We start from the raw sequence: 12,497 nt of genomic DNA, 5'->3' as shown, positions 1-12,497 counted from the left end.
ACATTAAAAGCATTATTCACCATGACCAAGTGGGATTTATTCCGGGGCTGCAAGGCTGGTTCAACATCCACAAATCAATCAATGTGATACAACACATTAATAAAAGAAAGAACAAGAACCATATGATACTCTCCATAGATGCTGAAAAAGCATTTGACAAAGTACAGCATCCCTTCCTGATCAAAACTCTTCAAAGTGTAGGGATAGAGGGCACATACCTCAATATTATCAAAGCCATCTATGGAAAACCCACCACAAATATCATTCTCAATGGAGAAAAACTGAAAGCTTTTCTGCTAAGGTCAGGAACATGGCAGGGATGTCCGTTATCACCACTGCTATTCAACATAGTACTAGAAGTCCTAGCCTCAGCAATCAGACAACAAAAGGAAATTAAAGGCATCCAAATCGGCAAAGAAGAAGTCAAACTATCACTCTTCGCAGATGATATGATACTATATGTGGAAAACCCAAAAGACTCCACTCCAAAACTGCTAGAACTTGTACAGGAATTCAGTAAAGTGTCAGGATATAAAATCAATGCACAAACAGTTGCATTTCTCTACACCAACAACAAGACAGAAGAAAGAGAAATTAAGGAGTCCATCCCATTTACAATTGCACCCAAAACTATAAGATACCTAGGGATAAACCTAACCAAAGAGACTAAGAATGTATACACAGAAAACTATAAAGTACTCATGAAAGAAATTGAGGAAGACACAAAGAAATGGAAAAATGTTCCATGCTCCTGGATTGGAAGAATAAATATTGTGAAAATGTCTATGCTACCTAAAGCAATCTACACATTTAATGCAATTCCTATCAAAGTACCATCCATTTTTTTCAAAGAAATGGAACAAATAATCCTAAAATTCATATGGAACCAGAAAAGACCTCGAATAGCCAAAGGAATATTGAAAAAGAAAGCCAAAGTTGGTGGCATCACAATTCCGGACTTCAAGCTCTATTACAAAGCTGTCATCATCAAGACAGCATGGTACTGGCACAAAAACAGACACATAGATCAATGGAACAGAATAGAGAGCCCAGAAATGGACCCTCAACTCTATGGTCAACTCATCTTCGACAAAGCAGGAAAGAATGTCCAATGGAAAAAAGACAGCCTCTTCAATAAATGGTGTTGGGAAAATTGGACAGCCACATGCAGAAAAATGAAATTGGATCATTTCCTTACACCACACACGAAAATAGACTCAAAATGGATGAAGGATCTCAATGTGAGAAAGGAATCCATCAAAATCCTTGAGGAGAACACAGGCAACAACCTCTTCGACCTCAGTCGCAGCAACATCTTCCTAGGAACATCGCCAAAAGCAAGGGAAGCAAGGGCAAAAATGAACTATTGGGATTTTATCAAGATCAAAAGCTTTTGCACAGCAAAGGAAACAGTGAACAAAACCAAAAGACAACTGACAGAATAGGAGAAGATAGTTGCAAATGACATATCAGATAAAGGGCTAGCGTCCAAAATCTATAAAGAACTTAGCAAACTCAACACCCAAAGAACAAATAATCCAATCAAGAAATGGGCAGAAGACATGAACAGACATTTCTGCAAAGAAGACATCCAGATGGCCAACAGACACATGGAAAAGTGCTCCACATCACTCGGCATCAGGGAAATACAAATCAAAACCACAATGAGATATCACCTCACACAAGTCAGAATGGCTAAAATTAACAAGTCAGGAAATGACAGATGCTGGCGAGGATGCGGAGAAAGGGGAACCCTCCTACACTGTTGGTGGGAATGCAAGCTAGTGCAACCACTCTGGAAAACAGCATGGAGGTTCCTCAAAATGTTGAAAATAGAACTACCCTATGACCCAGCAATTGCACTGCTGGGTATTTACCCTAAAGATACAAACGTAGTTATCCGAAGGGGCATGTGCACCCGAATGTTTATAGCAGCAATGTCTACAATAGCCAAACTATGGAAAGAACCTAGATGTCCATCAACAGATGAATGGATAAAGAAGATGTGGTATATATACACAATGGAATACTATGCAGCCATCAAATGAAATGAAATCTTGCCATTTGCGACGACGTGGATGGAACTACAGGGTATCATGCTTAGCGAAATAAGTCAATCGGAGAAAGACAACTATCATATGATCTCCCTGATATGAAGGATAGGAGATGCAACATGGGGGGTTAAGGGGGTAGGAGAAGAGTAAATGAAACAAGATGGAATTGGGAGGGAGACAAACCATAAGTGACTCTTAATCTCACAAAACAAACTGAGGGTTGATGGGGGGAGGGGGGTTGGGAGGGGGGTGGGATTATGGACACTGGGGAGGGTATGTGCTATGGTGAGTGCTGTGAAGTGTGTAAACCTGGTGATTCACAGACCTGTACCCCTGGGGATAAAAATATATGTTTATAAAAAATAAAATTAATAAAAAAAAAAAGAAAAAAAGGAAAAAAAAAAAAAGATGGAACTCATGCACACAATAGGAGGGAACCCCGAGCACCGGCACCTACCCTGGCTCTGGCATCGACAAGGGCACCATTTCTCAGTAGGCATCGGACCACTTCAACCTGCCCTGCCCGGGCTGCCATGTGCAATGCAGTCTCCCCACGCTGCCAGGAAACAAAGATCATTAAGTCATAAGTAAACCCACTGCTTGTATGGTAAAGGATAAAAATGTGCCTTTTTGTGAGACTCAGCAATCGATCCAAAGGTTTAGGAAATCTATGAAAAGGCATAATTATTTCATAATTATTTAGTCTGGAAAAATGCAGTTTTGTATCTTCTCCATCTTCATAAGGATAAAACAAATGTTTATTTCATGTTTTTTCAGTCCGTGACAAACGAGGAACTTACCCAGACATCCAGTATACCCTGAAGTTTAACTTCATGGTCAATCTGGCATAACTTAAACTGCTTCAGGTGATATGAAGTTGTCTTCTATCCTTCAAACCTAAAATCTGTCATCGTCATATTTGACTACGTGATTACAACTTGATCCCATTTTAAGGAGAAACTCCTTAAAGACCATGTCAACACAGTGCAAAAAAAAATCACGTCATTTGTACCATACGTAAGTCACTCCTATTCAGAATTCAAAATTTACTTCTGAAATAAACTATTCCACGTTGGATTTGTCTTTGTGTTATAAGGCTAGACAATGACTGCTTATAGAAGGAATTTGATTTGCCCAGGATGTCCCTCTATTATTAATGAGCATATTCAATTATAGACAGTTATTTGAGAGAACTACCAAGAGATGAGTAAAGCATCTGTTAACACTGTCATTTGTTGAGGTGGGCAGCACTGGGCATCAGGTCATTCCTCAAGTATCTTCATGCCCCAACAAGATATGGCACACTGACCAGGAAATGGCAGCTTAAGCTGTAGCATGGAGGATGATGATTAGATGAAAGAAATTTTGTCATTGAGAAGCCTGTTAATTACTGCCTATAAGAGAGAAGGTTTTTGTTTTTGTTTTAATCAACATATTTAAAAACCCCATGTAGTCCTGAAGAAGGCAGGGGTTCATTCTTCCAAACAATTTTATGGTTATAAAAAAAACAAGACATTGGAACAGAAATGATTACTTCTAATCACCACAACCATTCTAGAAAATAAAGCTGATTTCAACCAAGTAAACCATTCCAAATAAGCTAAATTGATCTTGAAGTTGGTTGTGGTAATTGGATACTTTTGACTAATTCCAGTAAATAGATTCTTCTGATTCCTTGCACAACTTGAGTTTGGTACATAGCTCACAGTTGATTTTTTTCCTGGTATCTGAGACCCATTCCTTATGAAGTTATGAAAAATTCATTTCAAATGATTTGATTTTGAAAGCATCAAACTGGATGTCTACTCTAATATTTTTTCTTTTTTGTTGATAATTCATTTATCCTCTAATGGCCTTGTATAATGGTGACATGTTTTGATTTTTGCAAAGTAAATGTATCTGGAGTGTGTTGGCTTATAAAATCACATTATTGGAATAGCATTATTTGTCTTCAAACTTTGGGTATAAGGCAAGATTTTTTCCTCTTTGGACAACCATGATTTCTAACTTGTTTTCTATATCACTTAAAACCTGTCTCTAAATAGATGAAGGTAAGGTCTAACTACTCAACAACAAAAAGCCCTCACATTCTTACTTTAAGTCTTATAAAAGTATAGCAATTTTACTAAATTTTACTAGAAATAAAGACAAAAATAAATTTCTTTATAAGAAGTTAAGTGAAAGAGGCATCATGAGTTAATGAGAGATTCATATGTTTAGTTTATAAGCCAAACTTTATCAATAAGTGGTTTCAGAGTGTAAAATGTTTACAATACTTCCAATATTAGTCTTTATATTTCCAATATCCTTATTATATACTTAGAATGAGTTATTCTTATGCTATTTATACATTTGAAATCAGTGAATTAGATATAAAACCTAAAGTGTTAAACGTTATAGTCAAAGAAAAGTTATATATATATATATCTGTATATACATACATATACATCTCTCTGATTAAAAGCAATGGTTCTGTTCAAAATTATTTAATGACTTTGGGGTAACTGATTTTCATTATAAGTTGTTCTTACCCTTTTATATTACCCTTTTTTATATATAACTATAAATAAAAAATGAAAGCTATATTATAATGATATAAGCTATATATAAAGGTTATTTTAGTAATTTCCATTTCTTGATTGTTGGGCACCTCACCTTACTCAATACCCTTGTTTTCTTTATCTTAAGCTCATCCACTTTAATTATTGGGGGAAATTTTAAATATAATATGAAGTGTGAACTTAGCCATGAGTCCATCAATTTTTATAGGAGAAAACTTCGTAAGACCTCACATTGTACTCTAGACAGCCCTGAACGTGCTTAGTTTCCTACTCCCATGGTTGTCAATGAATACTTTGGATTATGGATGTATTACAACTGGTAGTTCAGCTTTCTAGGTTTTAAAGTGCATTTGTGAGCTTTTCAGAAAGGAGGATTTGCGATAATAATATCTGCACCTGATTGAGTTACTGGTACATCTCACACTTGGAGTGAATTTTGAGACAAAAACAAGACTGGCAAGAGAATGGGTATGCTCACGTCCAAAGCAAGTACTCAGTTTCATGCCCCTCTTCTCGGTTGTTAAAACAGATTTTGCCAACAGCTACATGGACTTCCACTTTGGCTGCATCAGTTGGAAAGCATCAAAGCACAACAGACAGCATTGCATTCAAAAATGCAACATGATTTTCAGGCAACACACAAAGGCTCCAAGGGTGGGGTACTTTGGGGTCAGGAAATGACCAACTCTGACACAGCAAGCAGGCAGTAAGTGTTCACACAGTTTCTTAATCAACCTGCTATATCCTGCTAGCTATATCCTCATGTCCTGAGAATGTACAAGTTCACAGGCATCCCAGTGCTAGAGATATTAAATTCCTCTACATGTAGGGTTGCCAGATTTAGCAAACAAAAATACAGGATGACCAGTTAAATTTCAATTCCGGACAAACAATGAATAATTATTTAGCATAAATATGTCTCCACTATTGCACAGGACATACTTATACGAAAAAAATTTGTCATTTATCTGAAATTCAAATTTAATTGGGAGTCCTGTATTTTATCTGGCAACTCTATCTATCTACGTGGTATCTACTCCCTGAAGGACATATAATACAAAAAAAAAAAAAAAAAATGAACAAAAAACAATGGGGAAATATCTTGATCTTGAGAAGAGGATTATTTTAGCAAGTGCCTCTCAAGTATTGGAGGGAACTGAAGAGAAGAGAAAGAATGTTTAATAGACAAATGAGAAGATAAAACAAAATGAACCTTATAATGAGTGGTAGGCAGAAGATAAGTTTAATACAGCAATTACAAAATTTGGGACTCTTTATGAACCTAGAAGATATAAATATTTTTATTGTTTTAATTAATATTTTATTTATTTTAATTTAAAAATCTACAGGTAGCCTATATTACTTTTTTTTTTCCAGAGGGGGAGCATAGGAATATGGAGTAAATCCATGACCATCAATAATTTGGAATTGGCCAGTTAAGAGCCAAGTTAAGAGTGGCCACAGAATCCCACAACCATTTCATGTGGATTTTCTTAAAAGATTTTACAAAACTCTCTCCTCTAAAATATTAACCTAGAGGATTTCAATAAATTATCACATAGAATATACTAGTGTATGTTACTATTATAATATGATAACATAATTTAACACAATATCACCATTGCTCCTTGATCCTGAAGGCAATGAAATACGAATAAGGAAAATATAGTATTGTGAAAAAGAATACAGAGTACTTTTCTTGAAAGTTACTAGTTCATACAGCTCTCAGTTAAAAAAAAAAAAAAAAGAGGTGTTCATCACTTCTGCACAGAAAAAGGATGATGTTGATTTCTTTTAAAGTTTTAAGTAGTGACTAGAAGTTCAACTCAAACTAGCATATTTTGAAATTACTCTTATCCTTAATGGAGTAATTAAAGATTAGTGTATAATATTATTACTTTAGGATCCATAAGCTATAATTAGGGAAACAAACATAGACTGTATTTCAGTTATTTAATGATTTTATGCTCCAACTGAGAATTATATAAAGAGTGGGTATTAAATAATATTTAAACTAGATAAATTTATTTCACATGGATTTTGTCCATGTATCACAAACTTTAAGCATAGAAACGGTGTGTAAAATGCAAAAAAATGAGAATGGGAGAAAGAATACAAATGAAAAGTGAAACTGAACATTCTGTTCCACACTCAAATGGAATGATATACCAAAATTTAACAACAATAGTCAATCAATTGCTTTTGAAAATATGACTAAGTATTAAGCACTGATGTTTATTTGGGGAGAGTTATTTCTATTGCACACTTTAAGAAAAATCTCAATATTCCAGTGGTCCCTGTCAGCTTCAAATCCATGACTACATCTTGTACAGATTAAGGAGAAAATTTGCATTAAATGATCAAAGCTTAAGGGGGTAGACTCCAAGAAAATGAAAGAAATAATAAGGAAGTTGGAAGTAAAAATCCTAATATAAATTAGGTAGAGGAATTCTGGGATATCCAGTAGTTATTGGCAGAATAAAAGTTGCCTGGAGACTAACATTCATTTCAAAAATACAGGAAAGAGCTTCAATGGTATCATTATTTCAGGTAAGAGAGGACTCCACTCTAGCCAACAAAATCAAATCAAAATGAAAAATCAAGGTTAGAAAATGAAAAATCCATGTAATTGAAGGAGGGAGAACTTGGTATCAAATAGAAATCCCTCCTATGGGTCTATCTCTGGTTAACCATTTCCTATGACTAACTGTGGTACTGACTTGACGTGTTAATCAAAATTACCAGGAACACAATTCACTCAAGTAACTGGAACGAGTCCTGTGGATTTTATTGCAACCAATCCTTCATTTGAAACGTATCTCGTTTTCATAAATGTATCTCAGATGCATGTTTAATCCATCTGCACCAATGAGCTGAAACAGCTTCTGCAGCTCCCATTTTGTTTCCCTAACCCACTTCTTCTCAGCGAAGTTCTGTTGAGTATTTCAGTAACCTGGGATCACGGAGGCCCTGCTCAAAGCTCAGCCGCTCTCCTTGACGACATACACACAAACATCCCTACACACAGCCATCCTCTCTCTTCCTCTCGCTCTCTCTCCCTGTGGTTATTCTGACCCAAGCCATACTCACAATGTTAGTGACATCTGGAGAGGCTCCGTTCTGCAGCAGAAGGAGGACAATGTTCAAGTGGCCCATGAAGGCAGCCACATGTATTGGTGTGAGGCCAGACTGCGAAACAAAGCAACAGCAGTTTTACTCCTCTGCACCGGTGGGGGCTCTGGGGACTTCGTCAGATAAATAAGACTTGAGTGAAGAGGACAGAGGATGGGTGACAGGAAGGGGAAGAAGGAGTAAGAGAAGGAATGTTTCGTGACAAGCTGAAACATTGTTCTACCTCTGTTATAGCTTGAATTGAAGCCCCATATTTCACCAGCAGTTCCATGACTTTGATGCGGTTTTTCTTGCAGGCAATGTGCAGTGGAGTAAAACCATTCTGTGCAAAAGACAATCAAGTTAGTTGAAAACATGCAGAAACGATCCTCACACAACTCCATGCTGGCACATGGCAGGCAGTAATGTTACATCGTCACATAATGTTCACCATTTCTTCTGAGCTGTGTAGGTGCTGGGATTTGCGAAGAGAAGTGGGTGTGTGTTCCTGTAGGCACTGAACTTGGCTGCTATGTGGTGGGCCTGTATGTAAATCTTTTTGTGTGCTCATCAAGAAAAACAGAAGTGAAGAAAACTACATGGGTCTGCTCTGCAAAGAAGGAAAACTAGAGGGGCAATGATACTTTAGAAGTTCTAAGGTGTTTTCAGGAATACTGATGGGTCGGATTATGAATGGTTTGAAGGTGCATGGAAGATAAGCATGTTATTTTTCTGATGAAAGGCCATTTCTTAAAGCTACAAATTGTTGGTCTGTTTTACTTCAACTATAGGCATGACTGTCTCTACAATAAATGTTTCAGCAATGCTACCACTTTCTTCTTGGAGGGGTTGTTGCAAATTAGCAGAAATCATTATTTGCATTAATAATTTTTCATATTCAAAAGTTATATATCTTCCATTAAGAAATTTTTGTAAGGAATTGCTGTATATTACCAAAACCCACTATACTGATAATATTTTACATCCAGAAGTTATATTTCTTATATTAAAAAGTTTTTATAACAAATGCCAATCAGATATATTTTATGTTATAAAAACGTGGTCATTAAGTTCTTAAATATTTTCAAGAAAAGAATGGAGAATTTCAGGAATAACTGGAAGAAGATATGTCTCAGAGGCAAAGGAATGTGGAGAATTCTCTAAGACATTTTTAACTTTCTAAACTAGGCAATGTGCAGAAACTGGGGATAAGTACATAAAAATTTGTTAACTAGTCCCATGCTTAATCCTTATGTGTAAGTATTATACTTTTATTTTAACCATGATCCTATGTAGAATAGTTGTATCTATTCTGTCAATTAATTATTTTGCTTGTCTCAGTGGAGACTGATCATCAGTCAATATTTTTCTGCACTTAGCAGTTCCCATGAAAGCATACTGTCTTACTTAACCTAATGACTTACTACTCTTCACAATGTTTGTTAAGTCATTTCCTGTCTATGAGCTATGTAGTAAGCCGGACATAAATAGGCAAAAGTATGTGTAGCACTCAAATGATTTTTAATTATGAGATTGTAATGTTTTATAAGCTTATTGACCACTACCCAATTGAAAATGCATATTTTCCTCCTTATGAGAAAATAAGTATCCTCTCATAATTGCACACAACCTTAAAAGTATATTTGCTTCCTGGCATTTAGAAATAAATGGATTCCAATGGAAAATTTTCTAATAAAAATAAGATTTATTATTTAATAATTCTCACAGCATTCTCTCATTTTAAATATTGTCTGAAGACTAATTTAACCAATATTAACTATGTAAATGTATAGGGTAAAATGATAGCTTTTATTTTGAGAATTAGGAAACAAGAGCATAAATTAGTGCATGCCTAATACTTCCAATGATTATTGTTAGAATGTAAGTGAAGCAAGGAAGATTTATTCAATATTAGACCTTGGGAAATACAGAGGCTGCTCTAGGGACCGCCTCGTGTAAATTCACTTGAGCAATTCCTGGAATAATGTATATAAAATGCTTCCCAGAACAGTAAAATACTAAGCATCACTTTTACATTAGACCATGTTTAGGGAATGAGGTCAATAAGGAAATCCTCTAAGTGAACATTATACAGGCTTACATTTTACTCTATGTTACATGGTCAAATCTCTTCACCACATTAAATGCCTTTTTTTTTCCCAAATAGAGATTAATAACATTCAACATTTTTACACTTTTATTCTGACTCTATATCAAGGTATTTAGAATTTATTTTATGATTTCCTATTTTCCACTTCTATTTTCCATTTACAACTGCTTATCACTCCAGAGGTTTCATACCTATCTGCAGCTCGCTAGTCGTAGAAATGTTACCTTGGTGTTTTCCTAAATCTGTCCTTGCTCCCCATCATTTAACAGCAAACCGTGAAGGCATGAAGTAGGCAGGCCACTTGTGGAGCTAATGAACTTAGCAGAATTAACTACGTATCTGCAACCATGCTTTGGCTGGTGTGCACTGGTCAATCCCTGTGGTATATTTGTCTCAATCTATATTCTGTTAATGCGGACTAAGCCAGGTTACCAGGGCTCTGGCGTTTGGATTGGCTCTCTTGTCCAGAAGGAGTTTGGTCACACGGTAGTGGCCACAGTGTGCAGCAACATGGAGGGCTGTCAGGTAGTCTAGGGTGACATCGTCAACAGGCGCCTTGTGCTGTAACAGGTGCTTCACACATTCCACGTGGTCCCCCTGTGCAGCCATGTGAAGTGGAGACAGCCCATTCTGTATGTCAAAACAAAACAAAACCAAGCCCACATTTCAGCCATGATTTCCAGGTTGTAAAACACAGCAAAGTCAAATCTTGATCTGGCACAGTGCGTGGCAGAGGGAAAAATAATCTTTTGACATCTATATGTATGGTGGATTATGTGGGGCGCCAAGGGAAGCTAAGAGAACATTTAATTTCATAGTTATGCTATTCTTGGGCAAAAACACGAATTAATATACCTTTTATGAATGAATACATAATATTGTGTCACAATTCAGATGGATCTCACAATTACTAAGGCAATATTAGATATAAAAAACAAGTGCTAGCTGAGGTTCAAATTATTTGTATTCGATTCCATTCAGTTAGTCTCTGTGCAAGAGTTTCTTTACTTCTAAATGGAGGGCAGTGCGGATGAGGGAGGAGCAAGTGGGTGCCTGAGGGAAAGAAAGGGGTTTTGATCATCTCTTAGATCCATGCTGCTCTGAAATTCTATGATTCCTTCTTCCTATCATGAGACATGAATTGGACTTGGAGAAAGCAGTCAGGTAACAGCTAGAAAAGTGTGAAACAAATGTAGACCATGTGTCCCAATTTTTAAACTTTGAGGATAATATAAACTTGTCATAAGTGATACTGCCCAAAACAACTTTAGTCTTACTTCTTGGACAAGGTCAATAGCAGGGACATATGACGGTGGGTTAGTTCACTGAGGATTATCAGTCTAGGTGAGACATTTGTTTTTTAAAGTTAAATAATTAAGTTTACAAGAAAAAAAATATGAAAATTAGGGAATAAACTAAATTAGAAAACATAGTCCATTAAAGTGAGGGGAATATGGCCTTTTCTTAATAATCAACGCAAATAATGCAAATACAGTCACTAGGAAGTAATTGTTGACCAAGTATCCAGCTTGGCAGTCATTACATTCAAAGAAGCAAAAACTGTGTCTAGATAAAAAGCCAGAATCTGCCAACGACCCAATATTTTCAACAAGGAAGGTGATTTCAACAATGAGGGAGAACTCAAATCAAATATCTTAATTGTGGTGGTTTGTGGGTGGTAGAAGTGGATGTGATTTTGAAATTATTAGTATACTTTTCTTGGTTTTTGGAATACTCTTCACTCATAATTACTGCTTTTATATTAAAAAACTCAGAAAATTAACTGAGAAAGAACAGCAGGTTGATAAGAAGGTATGTACGCACTGGGGGAAAGGTAGCATAAGGGCAAAGTATAGGAGAAATTCAGCCTTGGCAATGTTTGGAGGGATGGGTGGCATGTTTCTCTGATATTCCATTTATCTTCAGTGTTGTTTGATCCACTTAAAAGCTACATGGAAAAGAAAATCTTCACCATTTAATTCTGTGGCACATTTTTACAAATATTTGCTAAGCACCTACTCAAGGCCTGATCGAGTAGTGAGGTACAACATGGAGTACAACAGCCTAGGAACCCCTGTCTTCATGAAGGTCCCATTTCAGCCAGGAGTCAGACAATTCAAAAAGAATAAGAATTAAAAGAGTATGTTAGAAGACTACTAGTGTGAAGAGGAAAACTAAAACACAGGATAACCAAGGGAGTCTGTGTATAGGAGTGCATTATGGATAGGTTAGCCAGAAATTGCCTCACTGAGAAGGTGATTTTTAATGAAAGACATGATGACAGTAAGAGAGCAGGCCCTGCTGATCTGGGGAGAGAACCTCAGAGGAGGAGGAAAAGCAAATACAGGCATGTCCTGTTGAGACCATACCCAGCATGACTGATGAAGAGTGGAGAGGAGGACGCAGCTAAAGGCAGGTGAATAAGGAGGGAAACTCAGGTAAGAGGCCTGCTAGTCAGAACAGAGCTTTTGACTCACACCCCGAGTGAGATGGGGGAGCTCGTGGAAGGTTTAGGAAACAGGATTACTCTGTTGCTGTGCTGAGAATATACTGAACAGGCTTAAAAGAGAAAAGGCGGGGGGCAGTTAGAGCCTTTTGCAATCAATCCAGGTAGGGCTGATGGTGATCAGGACCAGGGCGATGGTTATGAGACTGTTGAGA

General features: G+C 36.6%; 1 protein-coding gene across 18 annotated transcripts in view; it reads right to left on the bottom strand.

Moving 5' to 3' along the window:
• The window catches only part of ANK2 (ankyrin 2), a 235,435-nt gene that overhangs the window by 116,742 nt on the left and 106,196 nt on the right, over positions 1-12,497 (bottom strand). For 16 of the 18 annotated variants that reach the window (XM_047718252.1, XM_047718253.1, XM_047718254.1 and 13 more), the window contains 4 exons: positions 10,269-10,466; positions 7,971-8,069; positions 7,706-7,804; positions 2,512-2,610 (listed from right to left, as the gene is read on the bottom strand). In XM_047718252.1, the coding sequence (XP_047574208.1) occupies positions 2,512-2,610; positions 7,706-7,804; positions 7,971-8,069; positions 10,269-10,466 (495 nt within the window). The remainder of the gene's footprint in view (positions 1-2,511; positions 2,611-7,705; positions 7,805-7,970; positions 8,070-10,268; positions 10,467-12,497) is intronic. The other 2 variants (XM_047718269.1, XM_047718272.1) reach the window with 1 other exon arrangement.

The sequence above is a fragment of the Lutra lutra genome, chromosome 2 (assembly GCF_902655055.1).
Source record: "Lutra lutra chromosome 2, mLutLut1.2, whole genome shotgun sequence".
NCBI classification, from domain to species: Eukaryota; Metazoa; Chordata; class Mammalia; order Carnivora; family Mustelidae; genus Lutra; species Lutra lutra.
Note: the sequence above shows the minus strand (reverse complement) of the source record. Positions and strands in the feature narration are given on the sequence as shown.